The sequence below is a fragment of the Salmo salar genome, chromosome ssa12 (genome assembly GCF_905237065.1).
Source record: "Salmo salar chromosome ssa12, Ssal_v3.1, whole genome shotgun sequence".
Taxonomy (NCBI): Eukaryota; Metazoa; Chordata; class Actinopteri; order Salmoniformes; family Salmonidae; genus Salmo; species Salmo salar.
This window is the reverse complement of record NC_059453.1, coordinates 15,588,182-15,609,381: the sequence shown is the minus strand read 5'-3', so window position 1 is coordinate 15,609,381 and position 21,200 is coordinate 15,588,182. Positions and strand designations below refer to the sequence as shown.

The window sequence follows — 21,200 nt, the reverse complement described above, 5'->3', positions numbered from 1 at the left end:
GGTCCTAACATTTATCAAATAGTATTATTGTTTTAAACCTAAAGGGTCCTAACATTTATCAAATAGTATTATTGTTTTAAACCTAAAGGGTCCTAACATTTATCAAATAGTATTATTGTTTTAAACCTAAAGGGTCCTAACATTTATCAAATAGTATTATTGTTTCAAACCTAAAGGGTCCTAACATTTATCAAATAGTATTATTGTTTTAAACCTAAAGGGTCCTAACATTTATCAAATGGTATTATTGTTTTAAACCTAAAGGGTCCTAACATTTATCAAATGGTATTATTGTTTTAAACCTAAAGGGTCCTAACATTTATCAAATGGTATTATTGTTTTAAACCTAAAGGGTCCTAACATTTATCAAATGGTATTATTGTTTTAAACCTAAAGGGTCCTAACATTTATCAAATAGTATTATTGTTTTAAACCTAAAGGGTCCTAACATTTATCAAATAGTATTATTGTTTTAAACCTAAAGGGTCCTAACATTTATCAAATGGTATTATTGTTTTAAACCTAAAGGGTCCTAACATTTATCAAATGGTATTATTGTTTTAAACCTAAAGGGTCCTAACATTTATCAAATGGTATTATTGTTTTAAACCTAAAGGGTCCTAACATTTATCAAATGGTATTATTGTTTTAAACCTAAAGGGTCCTAACATTTATCAAATGGTATTATTGTTTTAAACCTAAAGGGTCCTAACATTTATCAAATGGTATTATTGTTTTAAACCTAAAGGGTCCTAACATTTATCAAATGGTATTATTGTTTTAAACCTAAAGGGTCCTAACATTTATCAAATGGTATTATTGTTTTAAACCTAAAGGGTCCTAACATTTATCAAATGGTATTATTGTTTTAAACCTAAAGGGTCCTAACATTTATCAAATGGTATTATTGTTTTAAACCTAAAGGGTCCTAACATTTATCAAATGGTATTATTGTTTTAAACCTAAAGGGTCCTAACATTTATCAAATGGTATTATTGTTTTAAACCTAAAGGGTCCTAACATTTATCAAATGGTATTATTGTTTTAAACCTAAAGGGTCCTAACATTTATCAAATAGTATTATTGTTTTAAACCTAAAGGGTCCTAACATTTATCAAATGGTATTATTGTTTTAAACCTAAAGGGTCCTAACATTTATCAAATAGTATTATTGTTTTAAACCTAAAGGGTCCTAACATTTATCAAATAGTATTATTGTTTTAAACCTAAAGGGTCCTAACATTTATCAAATAGTATTATTGTTTTAAACCTAAAGGGTCCTAACATTTATCAAATGGTATTATTGTTTTAAACCTAAAGGGTCCTAACATTTATCAAATAGTATTATTGTTTTAAACCTAAAGGGTCCTAACATTTATCAAATAGTATTATTGTTTTAAACCTAAAGGGTCCTAACATTTATCAAATAGTATTATTGTTTTAAACCTAAAGGGTCCTAACATTTATCAAATAGCTAAATGATCCATATTATGAACATCTTAAAACATTCCATATGTCAGCTCAGAACCCCCCCTCCCCCCTCCCAACGTCTAAGACTCTCAGGAATGAACCAATCAATTAGTCAGGTCAGAGGAGGAAGAGAGAGAGAGAGAGATAGAGAAGAGAAAATGATCTAAATTGGTCTGTATCTTCCGCGTGTAAACAGATGAAGAGGAAGTTATTCAACAGGTGTGTGGTGTGTGTGTGTTTACCTGAGGGTCTGCGTATGAAGATTTCGGCCCATCCCTGGGTCAGAACGGGCAGGAACTCTGCCAGGCTGGGCTTGTCTTTGAGGGGGTCCTTAGGGGGGGCACAGGGGGAGGGAGATGGGGGCCCCAGGCCATCCAGACAGGGTCCGGAGGAGGAGGAGGGGGGAGAGAGGGGGACACCACACAGCTCTCCCCCCTCAGAGGGTGAGACCAGGGGGCTGAGGCTCTGGGCTGGACCAGCACGGAGAGCATGACCACCTGGGGGGGGGAAGGAACGGGCGGAGAGAAGGAGAAAAGAGTGACATATCACCATCCCTACCTTACATGGACCGAAGGAGAGATAGAGACACCCCTTCAGATTAGTGGATTCAGCTATTTCAGCCACACCCGTTGCTGACAGGTGTATAAAATCGAGCACACAGCCATGCAATCTCCATAGACAAACATTGGCAGTAGAATGGCCTTACTGAAAAGCTTAGTGACTTACGTGGCACCGTCATAAGATGCCACCTTTCCAATAAGTCAGTTCGTCAAATTTCTGCCCTGTTAGAGCTGCCCCGGTCAACTGTAAGTGCTGTTATTATGAAGTGAAAACGTCTAGGAGCAATAACGTCTCAGAAGCGAAGTGGTAGGCCACACAAGCTCACAGAACGGGACCACAGAGTGCTGTCCTCAGATGCAACACTCATTTCTGAGTTCCAAACTGCCTCAAGGTCAGCACAAGAACTGTTCGTCGGGAGCTTCATGAAATGGGTTTCCATGGCCGAGCAGCCGCACACAAGTCTAAGATCACTATGCGCAATGCCAAGCATTGGCTGGAGTGGTGTCAAACTCTCCACCATTGGACTCTGGAGCAGTGGAAACGCGTTCTCTGATGAATCACGCTTAACAATCTGGCAGTCGGACGGACGAATCTGGGTTTGGTGGATGCCAGGAAAACGCTACCTTCCCCAATGCAGTGCCAACTGTAAAGTTTGGTGGAGGAAAAATTATGTTCTGGGGCTGTTTTTCTTGGTTCCAGCTAGGCCCCTTAGTTCCAGTGAAGGGAAATATTAACGCTACAGCATACAATGACATTCTAGACGATTCTGTGCTTCCAACATTGTGGTAATAGTATGGGGAAGGCTCTTTCCTGTTTCAGCATGACAATGCCCCCGTGCACAAAACGAGGTCCATACAGAAATGGTTTGTCAAGATCAGCGTAGAAGAACTTGACCGGTCTGCACAGAGCCCTGACCTCTAGTGGAAATCCTTCCCAGAAGAGTGGAGGCTGTTATAGCAGCAAAAGGGGGGATCAACTCCATATTAATGCCCATGATTGTGGAATGAGATGTTCGACGAGTAGGTGTCCACATACTTTAGATCATGTAGTGTATAGATTAGATAGCTAGATAGAGAGAATGTCCTCTTCCTACCTGACATGGATCGTACTCTGATGACAGTAGAGAGAGAGAAGGATAGAGAGTGATAGACAGAGAGACAAAAGAGTTCCTCATCTTCCTACCTGACATGGATCGTACTCTGATGACAGAGAAGGATAGAGAGTGATAGACAGAGAGACAAAGAGAGTTCCTCATCTTCCTACCTGACATGGATCGTACTCTGATGACAGTAGAGAGAGAGAAGGATAGAGAGTGATAGACAGAGAGACAAAGAGAGTTCCTCATCTTCCTACCTGACATGGATCGTACTGAGAGAGACAGGGAGACAAAGAGAGTTCCTCATCTTCCTACCTGACATGGATCGTACTCTGATGCGTGAGGCTCTGTTGAGCTGTTGACTGGACTGGGACTCCAGTTTGGCCGGAGCCTCTTTGGTCTGACGGGTGTGAAGGGAGGGGTCTGACCTACAGAGGGCAGGAGAGAGACCGGATATTACTGACAGTGTGTGTGTGTGTGTGTGTGTGTGTGTATGTATGTATGTATGTATGTATGTATGTATGTATGTATGTATGTATGTATGTATGTATGTATGTATGTATGTATGTATGTACTGTATGTATGGGTTACCCTGTGTGTATGGGTTACCCTGTGTGTATGGGTTACCCTGTGTGTATGGGTTACCCTGTGTGTGTGTGTGTGTGGTTACCTGGTCATCTCTCCCCCTCCTCCCAGCCTCTCAGCCATGTCCATTCCCAGTAGGGCCTGACTCCTGACCCCACCGCTGGTCGTTATGGTGATCAGCTTGTTACCCACCAGCCAGGTCATACTGCGACCCCCCGCCAGAAGGAACTCTGCTATAGGAGACCTGGCAAAGGTTAAGGGTCAGGGGTCAAGGCCACTTAGTTCTGAAGGCTTATGGCAGTTGATAATCATGGAAGACAACCTTGTGTCCTTTTCCCGTTGTGATTGTGTCAATAATGAAGACTAGAGTGAAGACCCACGAGTTCCCTAATAAAAGCAGAAAAGATCCCGTGGTCAACACCCCCATCCGTCCGTACCTCTTGGGCAGGGCTGAGAAGTTGGAGAAGACGTATCTAGCCATCATGTCCAGACAGGTCTCAGTTAACTCCAGGTGGACAGTCTTTAACCCATCGTCTGCCTGGCTCACGGGGTTCTCATCAGAAGAACCCAGACTACACGTGGTGCTGGAGGTGTGCATCCTACAGCCAGGGGGTGCCAGAGAGGGTGTCAGAGAGACAGGGGAGAGGGAGACACATACACACACCAGTGGAGGCTGCTGAGGGGAGGACGGCTCAATGACGGCTGGAATGGAGTGAATGGAATCAAACACGAAGAAAAAAATGATTTAAAAATAAAATGATACCATGACAACCACTCCATTCCGGTCATTATTATGAGCCGTCCTCCCCTCACCAGCCTCCACTGACACACACAGTTTGCAAGATCCAAACAAAACACACACGCACGTAAGCTCAGAATCACACACACGCAGCATTGCATTCTCACACACATAGCCTGGCTCTTGTCTTTCTCTCAGGTGTACACCGCTGATGTACGCCAACACAGATAAGCAAATCTGTCTCTCCCACACACACAAACGAGCTGGGACTTGGTATAAGTAACTGAAGCGGAAGCCTGGGCGCTTGAAATGATCTGTCATCCGTTCCCTCTGTGAATGTGAAGTGCTATGCTTACTGCTGACAGGGTGTCCCTTCTACAAAGGCCCAGGAACCACAGCCGGTGTCAGAGATAGAGGAAGACCAGGAGCTTTTATGTTGAAGGAGAGAGAACACTAGAACAACATGCTGTCAGAACTGAGGGTCGGGGGAACTGTGACCTGTGTACCGTAATATCCCAGTCACCTGATCTACATCTCCCTTCAGCATTCCTCCCTGGAGACCCCCATGGCATCCCGGTAACCATGGTAACCCCTGCCAGGGGGAAACAGAACACACAGCTACTGTTCTGTAGGACAATGCGACAAGTTATACCCGTCTTCAACAGGAATGACCTTACTACAGGGAACGGGTTGGATGTAGGAACCAAGAGTTCAGACAAACACTGTCCAGACTACAATAGAATGTAGTTAGGAAGTCATCTTTTGGATTAAACATAGATACTTTCAGCTTCTATGTCCACACATCTACATGATATACTAGGTACTGAGAAGACTCTGCGTTTTAAACTAATGTAAATCATTCAAACTGCCTGTCTGTCTCCCTCCCTCCCTGTCTGTCTGTCTTCCTCCCTGTCTGTTTAAATCACCAAGACTTTAAACATGTCATCCTTCAAGCCCACACACTGAGACAGTAGCAGGGATGAAAAGAAAGGGGGATGATAGGTTGTCATCCTAAGCCCTTTAGAGGAAGGAACAAGTGTGAGTGACGCAGGAGACGAGAGAAGAAGACGAGGAACATTCCCTCTTTCTTCTTCCTCTAAGTGGCTCATGCCTCTAGAAGTTATTTTCCCTCTACCTGCGTCAGTTCTGTCCATCTTGTGTAACAGAATATAAAAAACGTCTTGTCTGTGTGACAAATGGCATCCTATTCCCTATATAGAGCACTACTTTAGACCAAGGCCCATAGGACACCTCTGGACAAAAGCATATAGACACCGCAGCTTGCTCTCCCAAAAGGTTATGGCTGATGCTATCGCTATTGCAAACACCAAATCGCTAACACTATCACTACTGCCAACACTATCGCTACTGCTAATGCTATCGCTATTGCTAACACCAAATCGCTAACACTATCACTACTGCCAACACTATCGCTACTGCTAATGCTATCGCTATTGCTAACACCAATCACTAACACTATAGCTACTGCTAATGCTATCGCTATTGCTAACACTATCACTACTGCCAACACTATAGCTACTGCTAATGCTATCGCTACTGCTAACACCAATCACTAACACTATCAATACTGCCAACACTATAGCTACTGCTATTGCTTTTGCTAATGCTAACGCTAACTCAGACCAAGTCCCAGCTTGTGACCAGCACAACCCAGCAGCACAGTGGGTTGTGCTGCAAAGTGTTCAACCCTTAATTGACCCTTGACCTGGTGGCACTGACCCAGCTGCTCTGGTGGACACCCATTCAGACCGCCATGACTACAAAACGATCAAGAAGATCTTTCTCTTATGTCACCAGATCGGTACCGTCCTTAAGGTACTCGTTTGGGAGCACATGACAGCGCAATTATCACCTTAACCTGGTCATATTGAACATTAAGTACATGCTTTAGTGTTAAGATCAAGTCTTGAGACCTAGTCCCTAAATAGGGCTCCACTTTTGACCAGGGATGAGAAATAGGGTTCCATTTGGGACATAGGGTACTGGAAATCACCACTGTCTAAAACCCTTGAAGCATAACTCCATACAGTCTGAGGGGAAGGTATCCACCATTCAGTTGGGTTCTGTGTCAGTCTCTTATCTGTTATTACTGGGCTGTGCCTCAATCTATAAGGACACTGCCTCTTGAGGAGGCAGGGAGAGGGAGGCAGCGAGCCTTTTGGAATGAGACACAGCCGTAGTGTTAATCTATCATCCGTTTATCCAGCCAGCCATCACAACAGCTCTTTCAACATAGTTCTGCATTGCAGCAGTGGCTGTGTCCGATAGTGTTTTTCCACATCTCTCTCCTCCCCCCCTCTCTCTCTGTGTGTTCAAACGAATAAAGAAGAAATGTTATGTTGTATTGAAGTGAAACTAAAAACAGGTGTTCCATTGAAGGACAGACAACCTGGCATGATACCTGGAGCCAAAAGCATTTAGGCCTTTACCTTTATTAGTTAAAAGAACGTTGCTTTGAATATTTTCAACAACAACAACAAGCTGTCTGCCTGTTGCTTTGGAGTTAAGAGGTACGGACTAAACGAGAGGGAGAACACCTGTAGCTAGTAGGAGTTGGCTGAGGCACTAAGTCTGTTGTCACATACCAAATGGCAACCCATTCCCTATGTAGTGCACTAATTTTGACCAAGGCCCATAGGCAACCCCATAGGGCTCTGGTCAAAGGTAGTGCACTATGAAGGGAACAGTGTGCCATGTGAGATGTTGCCATAGTTGCACACTGAGGCGAGTCTGTTAGACCTTCTGTTTGAGGAATCCCAAATACTGTACTTTCTAATAGGCACAGACCTAGGATCAGCTCAACTGGCCCCAATCCTATCCCTAACCATTAGAGGGGAAACACAAAACTGGTCTTGGATCAGTGGGAAGGGGAAGCTCCTCAGGCTGTCTAGTGATAGTCTCCTGCACCCTGCTGGTCAGGAGGGGGACTGACAGTTATACAGATTGTAACAGGGCCTTGTAAACTACGTACTTCTTCCTCCGTCTCCTGATACTTTAGTAGCCTGGTCCCAGATCTGTTTGTGCTCTTGCCAACTCCATAGAGGTCATTGTCAAGACAAATTGTTTGGCATGGCGATGAGTTACCATGACAGCACAAACAGACTGGCTAGTGTTTGAGCGCTGACTAGTTGAGGGTCAGCTGAGCCAATTCCCTATCTGACAGACCGCTCAATCACAACCTATGGACTCCTATGGGTTTGAGATACACAGATGAAGAGAGAGAAATGCTAAACATTATCTAACCACCACCAACTGCAATGTCTCACTCTCACAGTCAGTCACTCTCACAGTCAGTCACTCTCACAGTCAGTCAGTCAGTCAAGCTGGTAGGTAAGTGTGTGTAGTGATTGGTGCATGGCAGGAGTCAATGAGTCAGTTGGAGACAGACACCACAAAACCCCCAACTCAGTCAGTCACTCTCAGTCATCAATGGGGGTAGCATAATTCTGGTAACTTCCCCCAAAATTCCCAGAAATACAAATTGGAATATTCCTTGAATCTGGAAGGAATGATCGGGAAATCCAGGAATTTTGGGAAAGTTACCGTCATTTTGTAACTCAGATAATCAACGAATCCCAACATCCCACAAACAGACAGATGGTTGTAAATCAGCAGAGGTAGATGAACACTGTTCGAGCGTCTGTGGGCCAAACAAATGGAACGCAACAGAAAACTACACAGGCAGCATGCAATGCACGTGTTGTGTGTAAGCGTGGCTTCTCATTGGCCCATAACGCAATAGTCCCCTCCCACAGGGAAGAGGAATAGCCAATCATTGGTAGCGGTGGCTGTCAGTCTTGTCGTCTCAGTACACTGCTTGGAGCCTAGGGCCATGTTTTTCTCCAGCCATTCAGTCAGTCGGGTAAATTAAATCCAGTCAGCACAGCAAAACCCAGCAAACACCACAACCAAAAATAACTATTCTGAACAAACTAAAGCATCAGAGAAATAAAAGAAGCCAAAACGGGGTTAACAGAAAAACATTGACAGAAGTCTAGATGTTTTCCAAAGCACAAACTGCATGCAACAAAATCAGTCAAATGTAGTAAAAAAAATAAAAATAATAAAAAAAAAAAGATTACAATCGCAGCCCAAAAACACTCAACAATAAACACATCCTCCTCCAGCATGCCACCGCCACCCAACCCAGGTTTCCCTGGCAACCGCCCACCGGTCCTTATGACGACGGCTCCCGCCCCCCACCAAGCCCCACCCCCAACGGAAGCAAGAAATGTTATTTTCTGGGTTTTATTTCCTGGTTACCCAGAGTGCTCTCTACCTGCGCACCGCGTGCTCGGAGACGCTGATGCTTCGGGAGCGGAAGGCGTCCATGGCCGACAGATCTCTCAGCTCTTTAACGGGAGAGCCGGTACTCGCCGCTACGCCTGCTGCCATTGACGCCTGCTGCTGCTGGAGGTGGGCCTTCGCCATTTTGGCTGCCCGTAGACTGGGACCATGGCAATGTGGCAGGAGTGGAGGGTGGAAGGTGTGGGGGGTAGGGGGCAGGTTGGCGTGTGTGGGAAAGGGGGTGGGATTGTGTGTTGGCAAGAGGGACAGAGTAGGGGTGGGCGAGTGAGGAGAGGGCGGGGGGGAGAGAGGTAACGGCCAACAGGAAACGGAAATCAGGATATGTCGCCCGTCACGTCAGAAACGGCCCCGAACGACCACCAGGTGACCAACGGAGACACGTCACATGTGCGAGGGGCAAGGGGGGTGGGGAACGAAGGTCAAAGGGTCAGGGGATGAGCAGAAGAGAGTGTGCCAATAACAATGGAGGGATCCAGGGTGTCACCGACCCCACCCCGAAACCACACCCACAACGCAGCACCCAGTCAGAGGAGGGGATGGGGGTCAAATCAACCAAAGAGTAAACAAAAACAAACAAACAAAAACAAGTTGAGAAAATTAACAGCAGTGAACACTATGAACAGAAAAATCAGAAAGGAAGGAAGGAACAAGTATAAAAAGCAATAGGATAATAAACAGCTTTTTCACAACAAACACAAAAACAAAGTATTCCTGAAAGAAAATGAGACATCATCACATTGAGCAGCAAGAGGAGAAGCCGACGTTGCCATGACTGAGGATGCGTCCCAAAATGACAACCTATTCCCTCTACAGTGCACTACCCTATTGGTCAAAAGTAGCGCACTATAAAGGGAATAGGGTGCCATTTGGGACACAGCGATCTGTCATAGAGGATGGACTCAGAGCAGGAGGGGTTAAAATCAACACAACTGAAGAGATCACCACGGTCTGAGGGTTAATATAAACCAACAGTGAACACAACAAGGTGGAAGGAAGAGGTTAAAAACCAAATCAACAACAAATGATAGCACCAACTGAAAGGAATGTGTAGGATGAAGTGGGTGTCGGAGTAGAGCATGAAAACATCATCTAGTGTCTAACTACAAACGGAGGTCTTATATACTAGGACACATTGTCCATCTGAGTCTAAGACGTAGTTGGATTCTGTAACCACTAGAGAGAAGTTACAGGAGAACCCATCTTTAATGTGAGAATACTCTAATGATGCCCTACCTGCTGTGTTTTTTAAACGTTACTTTATGGAAGTAGCTACAAGCTGAAAAGGGACCCTGGTAAAAGGATCAGGTTATTATTATACAGCTATCTTAGATCTGTTTTTAGACCTTACATGCATCTCTCCAACTCCTACAGAGGTACAGTAGATAGAGTAAGTATACACAGGAGCAGGACAGGGTTAGGGGGTCTGGGAGGGGGGGTCAGGACAGGGTTAGGGGGTCTGGGATGGGGGGTCAGGACAGGGTTAGGGGTCTGGTACAGTAGGGTGGGGGTCAGGACAGGGTTAGGGGGTCTGGGAGGGGGGGTCAGTACAGGGTTAGGGGGTCTGGGAGGGGGGGTCAGTACAGGGTTAGGGGTCTGGTACAGTAGGGTGGGGGGTCAGGACAGGGTTAGGGGGTCTGGGAGGGGGGTCAGTACAGGGTTAGGGGTCTGGGAGGGGGGGGTCAGTACAGGGTTAGGGGTCTGTACAGGGTTAGGGGTCTGTACAGGGTTAGGGGGTCTGGTACAGGGTTAGGGGTCTGGGATGGGGGGGTCAGTACAGGGTTAGGAGGTCTGGGATGGGGGGTCAGTACAGGGTTAGGAGGTCTGGGATGGGGGGGTCAGGACAGGGTTAGGAGGTCTGGGATGGGGGGTCAGGACAGGGTTAGGGGGTCTGGTACAGTAGGGTGGGGGTCAGGACAGGGTTAGGGGGTCTGGGAGGGGGGGTCAGTACAGGGTTAGGGGGTCTGGGAGGGGGGGTCAGTACAGGGTTAGGGGTCTGTACAGGGTTAGGGGGTCTGTACAGGGTTAGGGGGTCTGGTACAGGGTTAGGGGGTCTGGGATGGGGGGGTCAGTACAGGGTTAGGGGTCTGGTACAGTAGGCTGGGGGTCAGTACAGGGTTAGGGGGTCTGGGTGGGGGGTCAGTACAGGGTTAGGGGTCTGTGCAGGGTTAGGGGGTCTGGGAGGGGGGTCAGGACAGGGTTAGGGGGTCTGGGATGGTGGCTGGGGGTCAGTACAGGGTTAGGAGGTCTGGGATGGTGGCTGGGGGTCAGTACAGGGTTAGGGGGTCTGGGAGGGGGGGGTCAGGACAGGGTTAGGAGGTCTGGGATGGTGGCTGGGGGTCAGTACAGGGTTAGGGGTCTGGGAGTGGGGGTCAGGACAGGGTTAGGAGGTCTGGGATGGTGGCTGGGGGTCAGTACAGGGTTAGGGGGTCTGGGAGGGTGGGGGTCAGGACAGGGTTAGGAGGTCTGGGATGGTGGCTGGGGGTCAGTACAGGGTTAGGGGGTCTGGGAGTGGGGGTCAGGACAGGGTTAGGAGGTCTGGGATGGTGGCTGGGGGTCAGTACAGGGTTAGGGGGTCTGGGAGTGGGGGTCAGGACAGGGTTAGGAGGTCTGGGATGGTGGCTGGGGGTCAGTACAGGGTTAGGAGGTCTGGGATGGTGTCTGGGGGTCAGTACAGGGTTAGGGGGTCTGGGAGGGGGGGTCAGGACAGGGTTAGGAGGTCTGGGATGGTGGCTGGGGGTCAGTACAGGGTTAGGAGGTCTGGGATGGTGGCTGGGGGTCAGTACAGGCTATTAATAGAATGTTGTTATGTGTTGCTATTGAGAGTTAACATGGGAGTGTGCGTGTTACTATGGTGCGTTACTATGGGAGCATGGGCGTTGCCATGGAGGGCACAAAGAAATCAGGAAGTGACATTTTGGGCGCCAACAGAAGAGGAGAGGGAAAGCAGGAGAGGAGAAAGAAGGAGAGAGAATCTACTCTTCTCCCCAGTCACCACAGAAAAAGCAAGGGAAGCGATTGGGAGTGGAGGAGATTTTCTGTTAAAGTTTAATCTCCTCAGAATCACAAAGAAACAAGGGAGGAAAAGGGAGAGGGGGGGGTTGGGCCCCAAGTCCATGGTCAACATTGGTGGAAAAGTCGACTTGCTCACAGAATTAAAAAAGAGCAATACTAGACGATGTCAGTCAGGTCAGGACTTGATTATTAGAAAATAAAGGAAAGCCGCACACTCTAAGAGCTCAGATGCAAAAATGTAATAACCAACGTTTCGACAGCGAAGCTGTCTTCATCAGGGTATCATCACAAACACTGCGAGATGAGTCATTTATATAGTGTCAAGAGACACACAGGTGTTTGTAATCATGGCCAAGTATGGCCTAATATCATTGGTTAACTCAAATATTTAAAAAAATGGCATACAAAGAACATACAAAAAGACAAACAAATGGATAGCATACGATCATAGCATTTGTAGTTTAAAATGTATCTAACAAACAATTACAATGGCAAAATCACAATTATCACAAGAATGGCTTCAGATCAAAGTCTATGTTGAGACCGAAGGGAGCAAGGGTCTTTAAATTAAAGATCCAGGCAGCCTCTCGTTTTAACAATAAATTATCAAGGTCACCCCTCTCCTCGGGAGGGTGACATGTTCGATACCAATATAACGCAGAGACGAAATCGGATGGTTTGCTTCCAAAAAGTGGGCCGCAACTGGGTAAGTTAAGTTTTTGCACCTAATGGTGCTACGATGCTCTGAGATACGTACTTTTAATTCACGCTTTGTTTTACCCACATAATTTTTACCACAAGGACAAGTTATAAGATAAATAACTGCCTTAGTGGAACACGTAATAACACCTTTAATTGGGATAGATTTCCCTGTTTGGGGGTGTTTGAAGGATCTACATTTATAAGTGCCATTGCATTGAGCACAGCCATTACACTTGTAGTTTCCATCCAGTATGGGCGCAAATAGACGTTGTTCAGGAATATCTTGGGGTGGTAAATCAGAGTGTACCAATTGGTCTCTGAGATTTCTGCCCCGCGAGAATACGACCAGGGGAAGATCAGAAAACACATTACCGAGACTATCATCATATTTCAGAATGTGCCAATGTTTGTGAACGATTCCTTTAATTTGTTCAGAGCACTTTGAATAGCGGGTAGTGAGAACGCAAGAATGCGTCTTTTTGCGAGACTGACCTTGAAAAAGGTCATGTCTCGTTTTGTTTTGAATTTTCTCAATGGCAATATTAATCTGATCATTGTTGTACCCCCTCTCCTTGAACTTATCCTGAGTCTCAGCCATATTTCTGTCGAAATCTGATTGTTTAATACAAATTCTTTTGATTCGACAGAATTGGCTGTAGGGCAAACTATTTTTCAAGGGAAGTGGGTGACAACTATCAGCCCTCAACAAACTGTTACGATCAGTAGGTTTCCTGTAAAGATCAGTGTATAGAACATTATCTTCACACACGATCAGAAGATCAAGAAAACTGATTTGACGTGTATCAGATTGCATAGTAAATCTCAAATGTTCAGAACAGGAGTTAAGAAAAGCATAAAACGCCTGGAGCAGTTCTGCATCACCCCTCCATAGAACAAAAATATCGTCAATATACCGTTTCCAAATAATGATGTTAGGCAAGAAAACATTTTTGAGAGGGTTGAAAATGGATTGTTTCTCCATGTAACCCACATACAAATTAGCATAGTTAGGAGCCATGGGGGATCCCATAGCAGCCGAAATTACACAAGAATGTTACAAACCCTCCAGGGCGCCCTATTGTAGCGGGCATTGATGCAGTATGGCCCCTATTGTAGCGGGCATTGATGCAGTATGGCCCCTATTGTAGCGGGCATTGATGCAGTAACGGCCCCTATTGTAGCGGGCATTGATGCAGTAACGGCCCCTATTGTAGCGGGCATTGATGCAGTAACGGCCCCTATTGTAGCGGGCATTGATGCAGTATGGCCCCTATTGTAGCGGGCATTGATGCAGTAACGGCCCCTATTGTAGCGGGCATTGATGCAGTAACGGCCCCTCTATCTACTTTTGTGGATTTTTTTATTAGACCACTTGCAAAACAGCTCCCCTCCTTTGTAAAGGACACCAGCAGTATGATCTCTATCATTGAATCTCTTGATCCTCTGCCTGAGAACACCTTGTTAGTTACTTTTGATGTTGAGTCGTTATACACAAATATTCCACATGAGGGCGGTATTGAAGCCATGGAACATTTTCTTCTGCAACGTGACCCTAATGAACTACCTTCCAGTGCCTGCATTGTAACATTGGCTGAAATAGTACTCACACATAACTACTTCATGTTTCTAAATGATTTCTTTATTCAGACGAAGGGTACTGCTATGGGATCCCCCATGGCTCCTAACTATGCTAATTTGTATGTGGGTTACATGGAGAAACAATCCATTTTCAACCCTCTCAAAAAATGTTTTCTTGCCTAACATCATTATTTGGAAACGGTATATTGACGATATTTTTGTTCTATGGAGGGGTGATGCAGAACTGCTCCAGGCGTTTTATGCTTTTCTTAACTCCTGTTCTGAACATTTGAGATTTACTATGCAATCTGATACACGTCAAATCAGTTTTCTTGATCTTCTGATCGTGTGTGAAGATAATGTTCTATACACTGATCTTTACAGGAAACCTACTGATCGTAACAGTTTGTTGAGGGCTGATAGTTCTCACCCACTTCCCTTGAAAAATAGTTTGCCCTACAGCCAATTCTGTCGAATCAAAAGAATTTGTATTAAACAATCAGATTTCGACAGAAATATGGCTGAGACTCAGGATAAGTTCAAGGAGAGGGGGTACAACAATGATCAGATTAATATTGCCATTGAGAAAATTCAAAACAAAACATGACCTTTTTCAAGGTCAGTCTCGCAAAAAGACGCATTCTTGCGTTCTCACTACCCGCTATTCAAAGTGCTCTGAACAAATTAAAGGAATCGTTTACAAACATTGGCACATTCTGAAATATGATGATAGTCTCAGTAATGTGTTTTCTGATCTTCCCCTGGTCGTATTCTCGCGGGGCAGAAATCTCAGAGACCAATTGGTACACTCTGATTTACCACCCCAAGATATTCCTGAACAACGCCTATTTGCGCCCATACTGGATGGAAACTACAAGTGTAATGGCTGTGCTCAATGCAATGGCACTTATAAATGTAGATCCTTCAAACACCCCCAAACAGGGAAATCTATCCCAATTAAAGGTGTTATTACGTGTTCCACCAAGGCAGTTATTCATCTTATAACTTGTCCTTGTGGTAAAAATTATGTGGGTAAAACAAAGCGTGAATTAAAAGTACGTATCTCAGAGCATCGTAGCACCATTAGGTGCAAAAACTTAACTTACCCAGTTGCGGCCCACTTTTTGGAAGCAAACCATCCGATTTCGTCTCTGCGTTATATTGGCATCGAACATGTCACCCTCCCGAGGAGAGGGGGTGACCTTGATCATTTATTGTTAAAACGAGAGGCTGCCTAGATCTTTAATTTAAAGACCCTTGCTCCCTTCGGTCTCAACATAGACTTTGATCTGAAGCCATTCTTGTGATAATTGTGATTTTGCCATTGTAATTGTTTGTTAGATACATTTTAGACTACAAATGCTATGATCGTATGCTATCCATTTGTTTGTCTTTTGTATGTTCTTTGTATGCCATTTTTTTAAATATTTGAGTTAACCAATGATATTAGGCCATACTTGGCCATGATTACAAACACCTGTGTGTCTCTTGACACTATATAAATGACTCATCTCGCAGTGTTTGATGATACCCTGATGAAGACAGCTTCGCTGTCGAAACGTTGGTGATTACATTTTTGCATCTGAGCTCTTAGAGTGTGCGGCTTTCCTTTATTTTCTAGTGTTCTACTCCGCTAGCCAGCACCTCGCCTTTAAAGGTGTGCGTTTCTTTTTTCTAGACAGGACTTGATTATGACAGAATTCCAAGCTGGGAAGCTGGGGATTTTGATTGACACTCCAAGGGACCATTAGGGTGGCCTGGTTATGGCTAGGGGGTAGGATTTAGGTGGGACGTGGTTCAGGAAGTCACTTGTGTGACTGATTTAATTATTAGCTTTTATTCTAAGATTTTATAACATGATTTTATTTGGGGATTATTTCTCTGAGCATCTGTTTAATAGATTGCAGTCAAACAGCTGCCCTGATGAAAAAAACCTTTGATCTCGAGAGAAAGAGAAAGAGAGAAGAGAGGAGAGACAGAGTGTGTACGATGACAGTTCGTCAATGACACGACAGAGACAGAGTGAGAAAGAGAAAAGGGAAGAGCAACACTCCTCTCTCTACCTCTTTGTGCATCTTGTGGTAATAATGTGCGTGAGTTGAGACAACAACAATCAACGGAAAATATTTACCAACAAAAAACAAACAACCAAAACAGAAATGATCACCATAGCAACCTGTGGGAAAGCAAAACAACCATCACACCACAACAACGACAGTCATGCTGAGTCCTGTGTTACCTTGACAACACCAACCTCCTGTACGGGCATGCGTTCACAAGATCTTCAATGAGCAGTCATGTGACCCGGCCGTGTGTGTGTGTGTGTGTGTGTGTACCTCTTGGGCCTCTCATTGAGGCTGGTGCTGCGAGCACGGAAGCTGCTCTGAGTGTCCTGGGTGTCATCAAACGGCATCAGAGCATTAGAGCGCAGACCCTGGAGAGAGAGAGGAGAGCGGAGAGAGCGAGGAGAGAGAGAGCGAGAGAGAGAGAGAGAGAGCGAGGAGAGAGAGAGAGAGCGAGGAGAGAGAGAGAGAGCGAGGAGAGAGAGAGAGAGAGAGCGAGGAGAGAGAGAGAGAGAGAGCGAGGAGAGAGAGAGAGCGAGGAGAGAGAGAGAGCGAGAGAGAGAGAGAGCGAGGAGAGAGAGAGAGCGAGGAGAGAGAGAGAGCGAGGAGAGAGAGAGAGAGCGAGGAGAGAGAGAGAGAGCGAGGAGAGAGAGAGAGCGAGGAGAGTGGTTACAAGGAAAATGACTCAGGAAACAGGTAGACTATTACACACGTGTAAACACAGAGAACACACACCTACCTTGGTGATGTACTGCACAAAGTCCTTTCTGAAGGTGAGTCTGCAGCGGATAAACCACATGGAGATGACATGGTGAGCCAACGACACAATGTACTGGTTAAACCTGGAGAGAGACACAACGTCCTGGTTAAACCTGGAGAGAGAGACAACGTCCTGGTTAAACCTGGAGAGAGAGACAACGTCCTGGTTAAACCTGGACAGACTCAATGTCCTGGTTAAACCTAGACAGACTCAATGTCCTGGTTAAACCTAGACAGACTCAATGTCCTGGTTAAACCTAGACAGACTCAATGTCCTGGTTAAACCTAGACAGACTCAATGTCCTGGTTAAACCTAGACAGACTCAATGTCCTGGTTAAACCTAGACAGACACAATGTACTGGTTAAACCTGGAGAGAGACAATGTACTGGTTAAACCTGGACAGAGACAATGTACTGGTTAAACCTGGAGAGAGACAATGTACTGGTTAAACCTGGAGAGAGACAATGTACTGGTTAAACCTGGACAGACACAACGTACTGGTTAAACCTGGAGAGACACAACGAACTGGTTAAACCTGGAGAGACACAACGAACTGGTTAAACCTGGAGAGAGACAATGTACTGGTTAAACCTGGAGAGACACAATGTACTGGTTAAACCTGGAGAGACACAATGTCCTGGTTAAACCTGGAGAGACACAATGTCCTGGTTAAACCTGGAGAGAGACAATGTACTGGTTAAACCTGGAGAGAGACAACGTACTGGTTAAACCTGGAGAGACACAACGTACTGGTTAAACCTGGTAAGACACAATGTACTGGTTAAACCTGAAGAGACTCAATGTCCTGGTTAAACCTGGAGAGAGACAATGTACTGGTTAAACCTGGAGAGAGACAATGTACTGGTTAAACCTGGAGAGAGACAATGTACTGGTTAAACCTGGAGAGAGACAATGAACTGGTTAAACCTGGAGAGACACAATGTACTGGTTAAACCTGGAGAGAGACAATGTACTGGTTAAACCTGGAGAGAGACAATGTACTGGTTAAACCTGGAGAGAGACAACGAACTGGTTAAACCTGGAGAGAGAGAGGGAGTGGGAGGGAGTTAGAGAAGGGTAGAGAGAAGGAGGGAGGGAGAGAGAAACAGAGAGTGAGAGAGCGTGTGTGTGTGCGCGTGTACTCACTTGGAGGGGTTGGTGTAGGGCAGGGAGATGGCGAACACACTGACGTACTGCTCTGCTACGAAGTAAGCATAGAGATGTGGCAGCCGCACCAGAGCTACAACACACACACACAGTTAGCATGACATAATCTAACCTTGCCATGTGGCACCATCATCAACAGGTAAGGATGTAATAGGGTCACTGATTCTACAACTGAACAAGTTATCTTCCCTGTAAAGACACTAAAGTTTATAACATGACTGTGTGAGGTATATTAGGGTGTTTCCCATATGTAAACATTATCTAACATGAACTAGGAAGTGAAATACAAAGAATCCTTCACACAATCATCGGCTGATCTAACTTCCTGTATATACAGATCCTGTTCTCTGATTGGCTTCCATCTATCAGGGCGTGTAAACTAGGGTGTGTTCTCACTGGACAGGAATTCCAGCATGGGCGACGCCATGGCGACGGTTGCCGAGATGTGCGTCAGCTTGACGATGAGGGCGGGGAGGAGTTTAACCATGATGTCAGGCATCTCCACGGTGCACATTGTCAGGGCAACCACACACTGCTTAGCACAGCGGTATATCAGCCCTGCCTCCAGACACTGAACCAACTCCCTCTGAGAGATGAAGGGATGGCAAGAGAGAAGAGAACAACGATGATGTTATTTATGAGCAGATATCGAGATGAAGCTCTCAAAAAAGGCACAAGTCGTTTTTACCTGCCCGAGGATTATGGTCACTTGCCCAAATGTTTTATTTTCTAATTAGGCCTACACTCACAGAATCCATTAACGGAATTGTCTTGCACTCAAACATGGGGTCATGGCATTTACCAGCCATAGTTCCCAGTGATTTAAATTCAGCAGCCACTTTTTACCAGCCATAGTTTCCAGTGATTTAAATTCAGCAGCCACTTTTTACCAGCCATAGTTCCCAGTGATTTAAATTCAGCAGCCACTTTTTACCAGCCATAGTTTCCAGTGATTTAAATTCAGCAGCCACTTTTTACCAGCCATAGTTTCCAGTGATTTAAATTCAGCAGCCACTTTTTACCAGCCATAGTTTCCAGTGATTTAAATTCAGCAGCCACTTTTACCAGCCATAGTTTCCAGTGATTTAAATTCAGCAGCCACTTTTACCAGCCATAGTTTCCAGTGATTTAAATTCAGCAGCCACTTTTACCAGCCATAGTTTCCAGTGATTTAAATTCAGCAGCCACTTTTTACCAGCCATAGTTTCCAGTGATTTAAATTCAGCAGCCACTTTTACCAGCCATAGTTTCCAGTGATTTAAATTCAGCAGCCACTTTTTACCAGCCATAGTTTCCAGTGATTTAAATTCAGCAGCCACTTTTTACCAGCCATAGTTTCCAGTGATTTAAATTCAGCAGCCACTCAGACTTTTTACCAGCCTAAAAAACAGCTACATTGAATAGACCAAGAAAATGTGTCCATCACAGAAATGTGATGAACAGGCTGTGCTCACGTCTCCAACCTGCTGTGATAAGAGACGTGTGGAGGATCACTACACTTCTAAACCTCTACAGTAGCCTAATAGTAGACTACACTTCTAAACCTCTACAGTAGCCTAATAGTAGACTACACTTCTAAACCTCTACAGTAGCCTAATAGTAGACTACACTTCTAAACCTCTACAGTAGCCTAATAGTAGACTACACTTCTAAACCTCTACAGTAGCCTAATAGTAGACAAGTGGACTACACTTCTAAACCTCTACAGTAGCCTAATAGTAGACTACACTTCTAAACCTCTACAGTAGCCTAATAGTAGACTACACTTCTAAACCTCTACAGTAGCCTAATAGTAGACTACACTTCTAAACCTCTACAGTAGCCTAATAGTAGACTACACTTCTAAACCTCTACAGTAGCCTAATAGTAGACTACACTTCTAAACCTCTACAGTAGCCTAATAGTAGACTACACTTCTAAACCTCTACAGTAGCCTAATAGTAGACTACACTTCTAAACCTCTACAGTAGCCTAATAGTAGACTACACTTCTAAACCTCTACAGTAGCCTAATAGTAGACTACACTTCTAAACCTCTACAGTAGCCTAATAGTAGACTACACTTCTAAACCTCTACAGTAGCCTAATAGTAGACTACACTTCTAAACCTCTACAGTAGCCTAATAGTAGACTACACTTCTAAACCTCTACAGTAGCCTAATAGTAGACTACACTTCTAAACCTCTACAGTAGCCTAATAGTAGACTACACTTCTAAACCCTACAGTAGCCTAATAGTAGACTACACTTCTAAACCTCCACAGTAGCCTAATAGTAGACTACACTTCTAAACCTCCACAGTAGCCTAATAGTAGACTACACTTCTAAACCTCTACAGTAGCCTAATAGTAGACTACACTTCTAAACCTCTACAGTAGCCTAATAGTAGACTACACTTCTAAACCTCTACAGTAGCCTAATAGTAGACTACACTTCTAAACCTCTACAGTAGCCTAATAGTAGACTACACTTCTAAACCTCCACAGTAGCCTAATAGTAGACTACACTTCTAAACCTCTACAGTAGCCTAATAGTAGACTACACTTCTAAACCTCTACAGTAGCCTAATAGTAGACTACACTTCTAAACCTCTACAGTAGCCTAATAGTAGACTACACTTCTAAACCTCTACAGTAGCCTAATAGTAGACTACATTTCTAAACCTCTACAGTAGCCTAATAGTAGACTACACTTCTAAACCTCTACAGTAGCCTAATAGTAGACTACACTTCTAAACCTCTACAGTAGCCTAATAGTAGACAAGTGGACTACACTTCTAAACCTCTACAGTAGCCTAATAGTAGACAAGTGGACTACACTTCTAAACCTCTACAGTAGCCTAATAGTAGACAAGTGGACTACACTTCTAAACCTCTACAGTAGCCTAATAGTAGACTACACTTCTAAACCTCTACAGTAGCCTAATAGTAGACAAGTGGACTACACTTCTAAACCTCTACAGTAGCCTAATAGTAGACAAGTGGACTACACTTCTAAACCTCTACAGTAGCCTAATAGTAGACAAGTGGACTACACTTCTAAACCTCTACAGTAGCCTAATAGTAGACAAGTGGACTACACTTCTAAACCTCTACAGTAGCCTAATAGTAGACAAGTGTTGACTAAATGAACGACTGCT

The 21,200-nt window shown here is 44.8% G+C and overlaps 1 protein-coding gene across 1 annotated transcript in view; it reads right to left on the bottom strand.

The window, feature by feature from the left end:
* Positions 1–21,200, bottom strand: part of LOC106595758 (tuberin) — an 87,255-nt gene that overhangs the window by 19,891 nt on the left and 46,164 nt on the right. Inside the window, 9 exon segments of the mRNA XM_045690821.1 lie at positions 1,713–1,967; positions 3,443–3,555; positions 3,798–3,956; positions 4,150–4,311; positions 8,752–8,919; positions 16,409–16,506; positions 16,875–16,977; positions 18,043–18,136; positions 18,460–18,649. Coding sequence (XP_045546777.1) covers positions 1,713–1,967; positions 3,443–3,555; positions 3,798–3,956; positions 4,150–4,311; positions 8,752–8,919; positions 16,409–16,506; positions 16,875–16,977; positions 18,043–18,136; positions 18,460–18,649 — 1,342 coding nt within the window.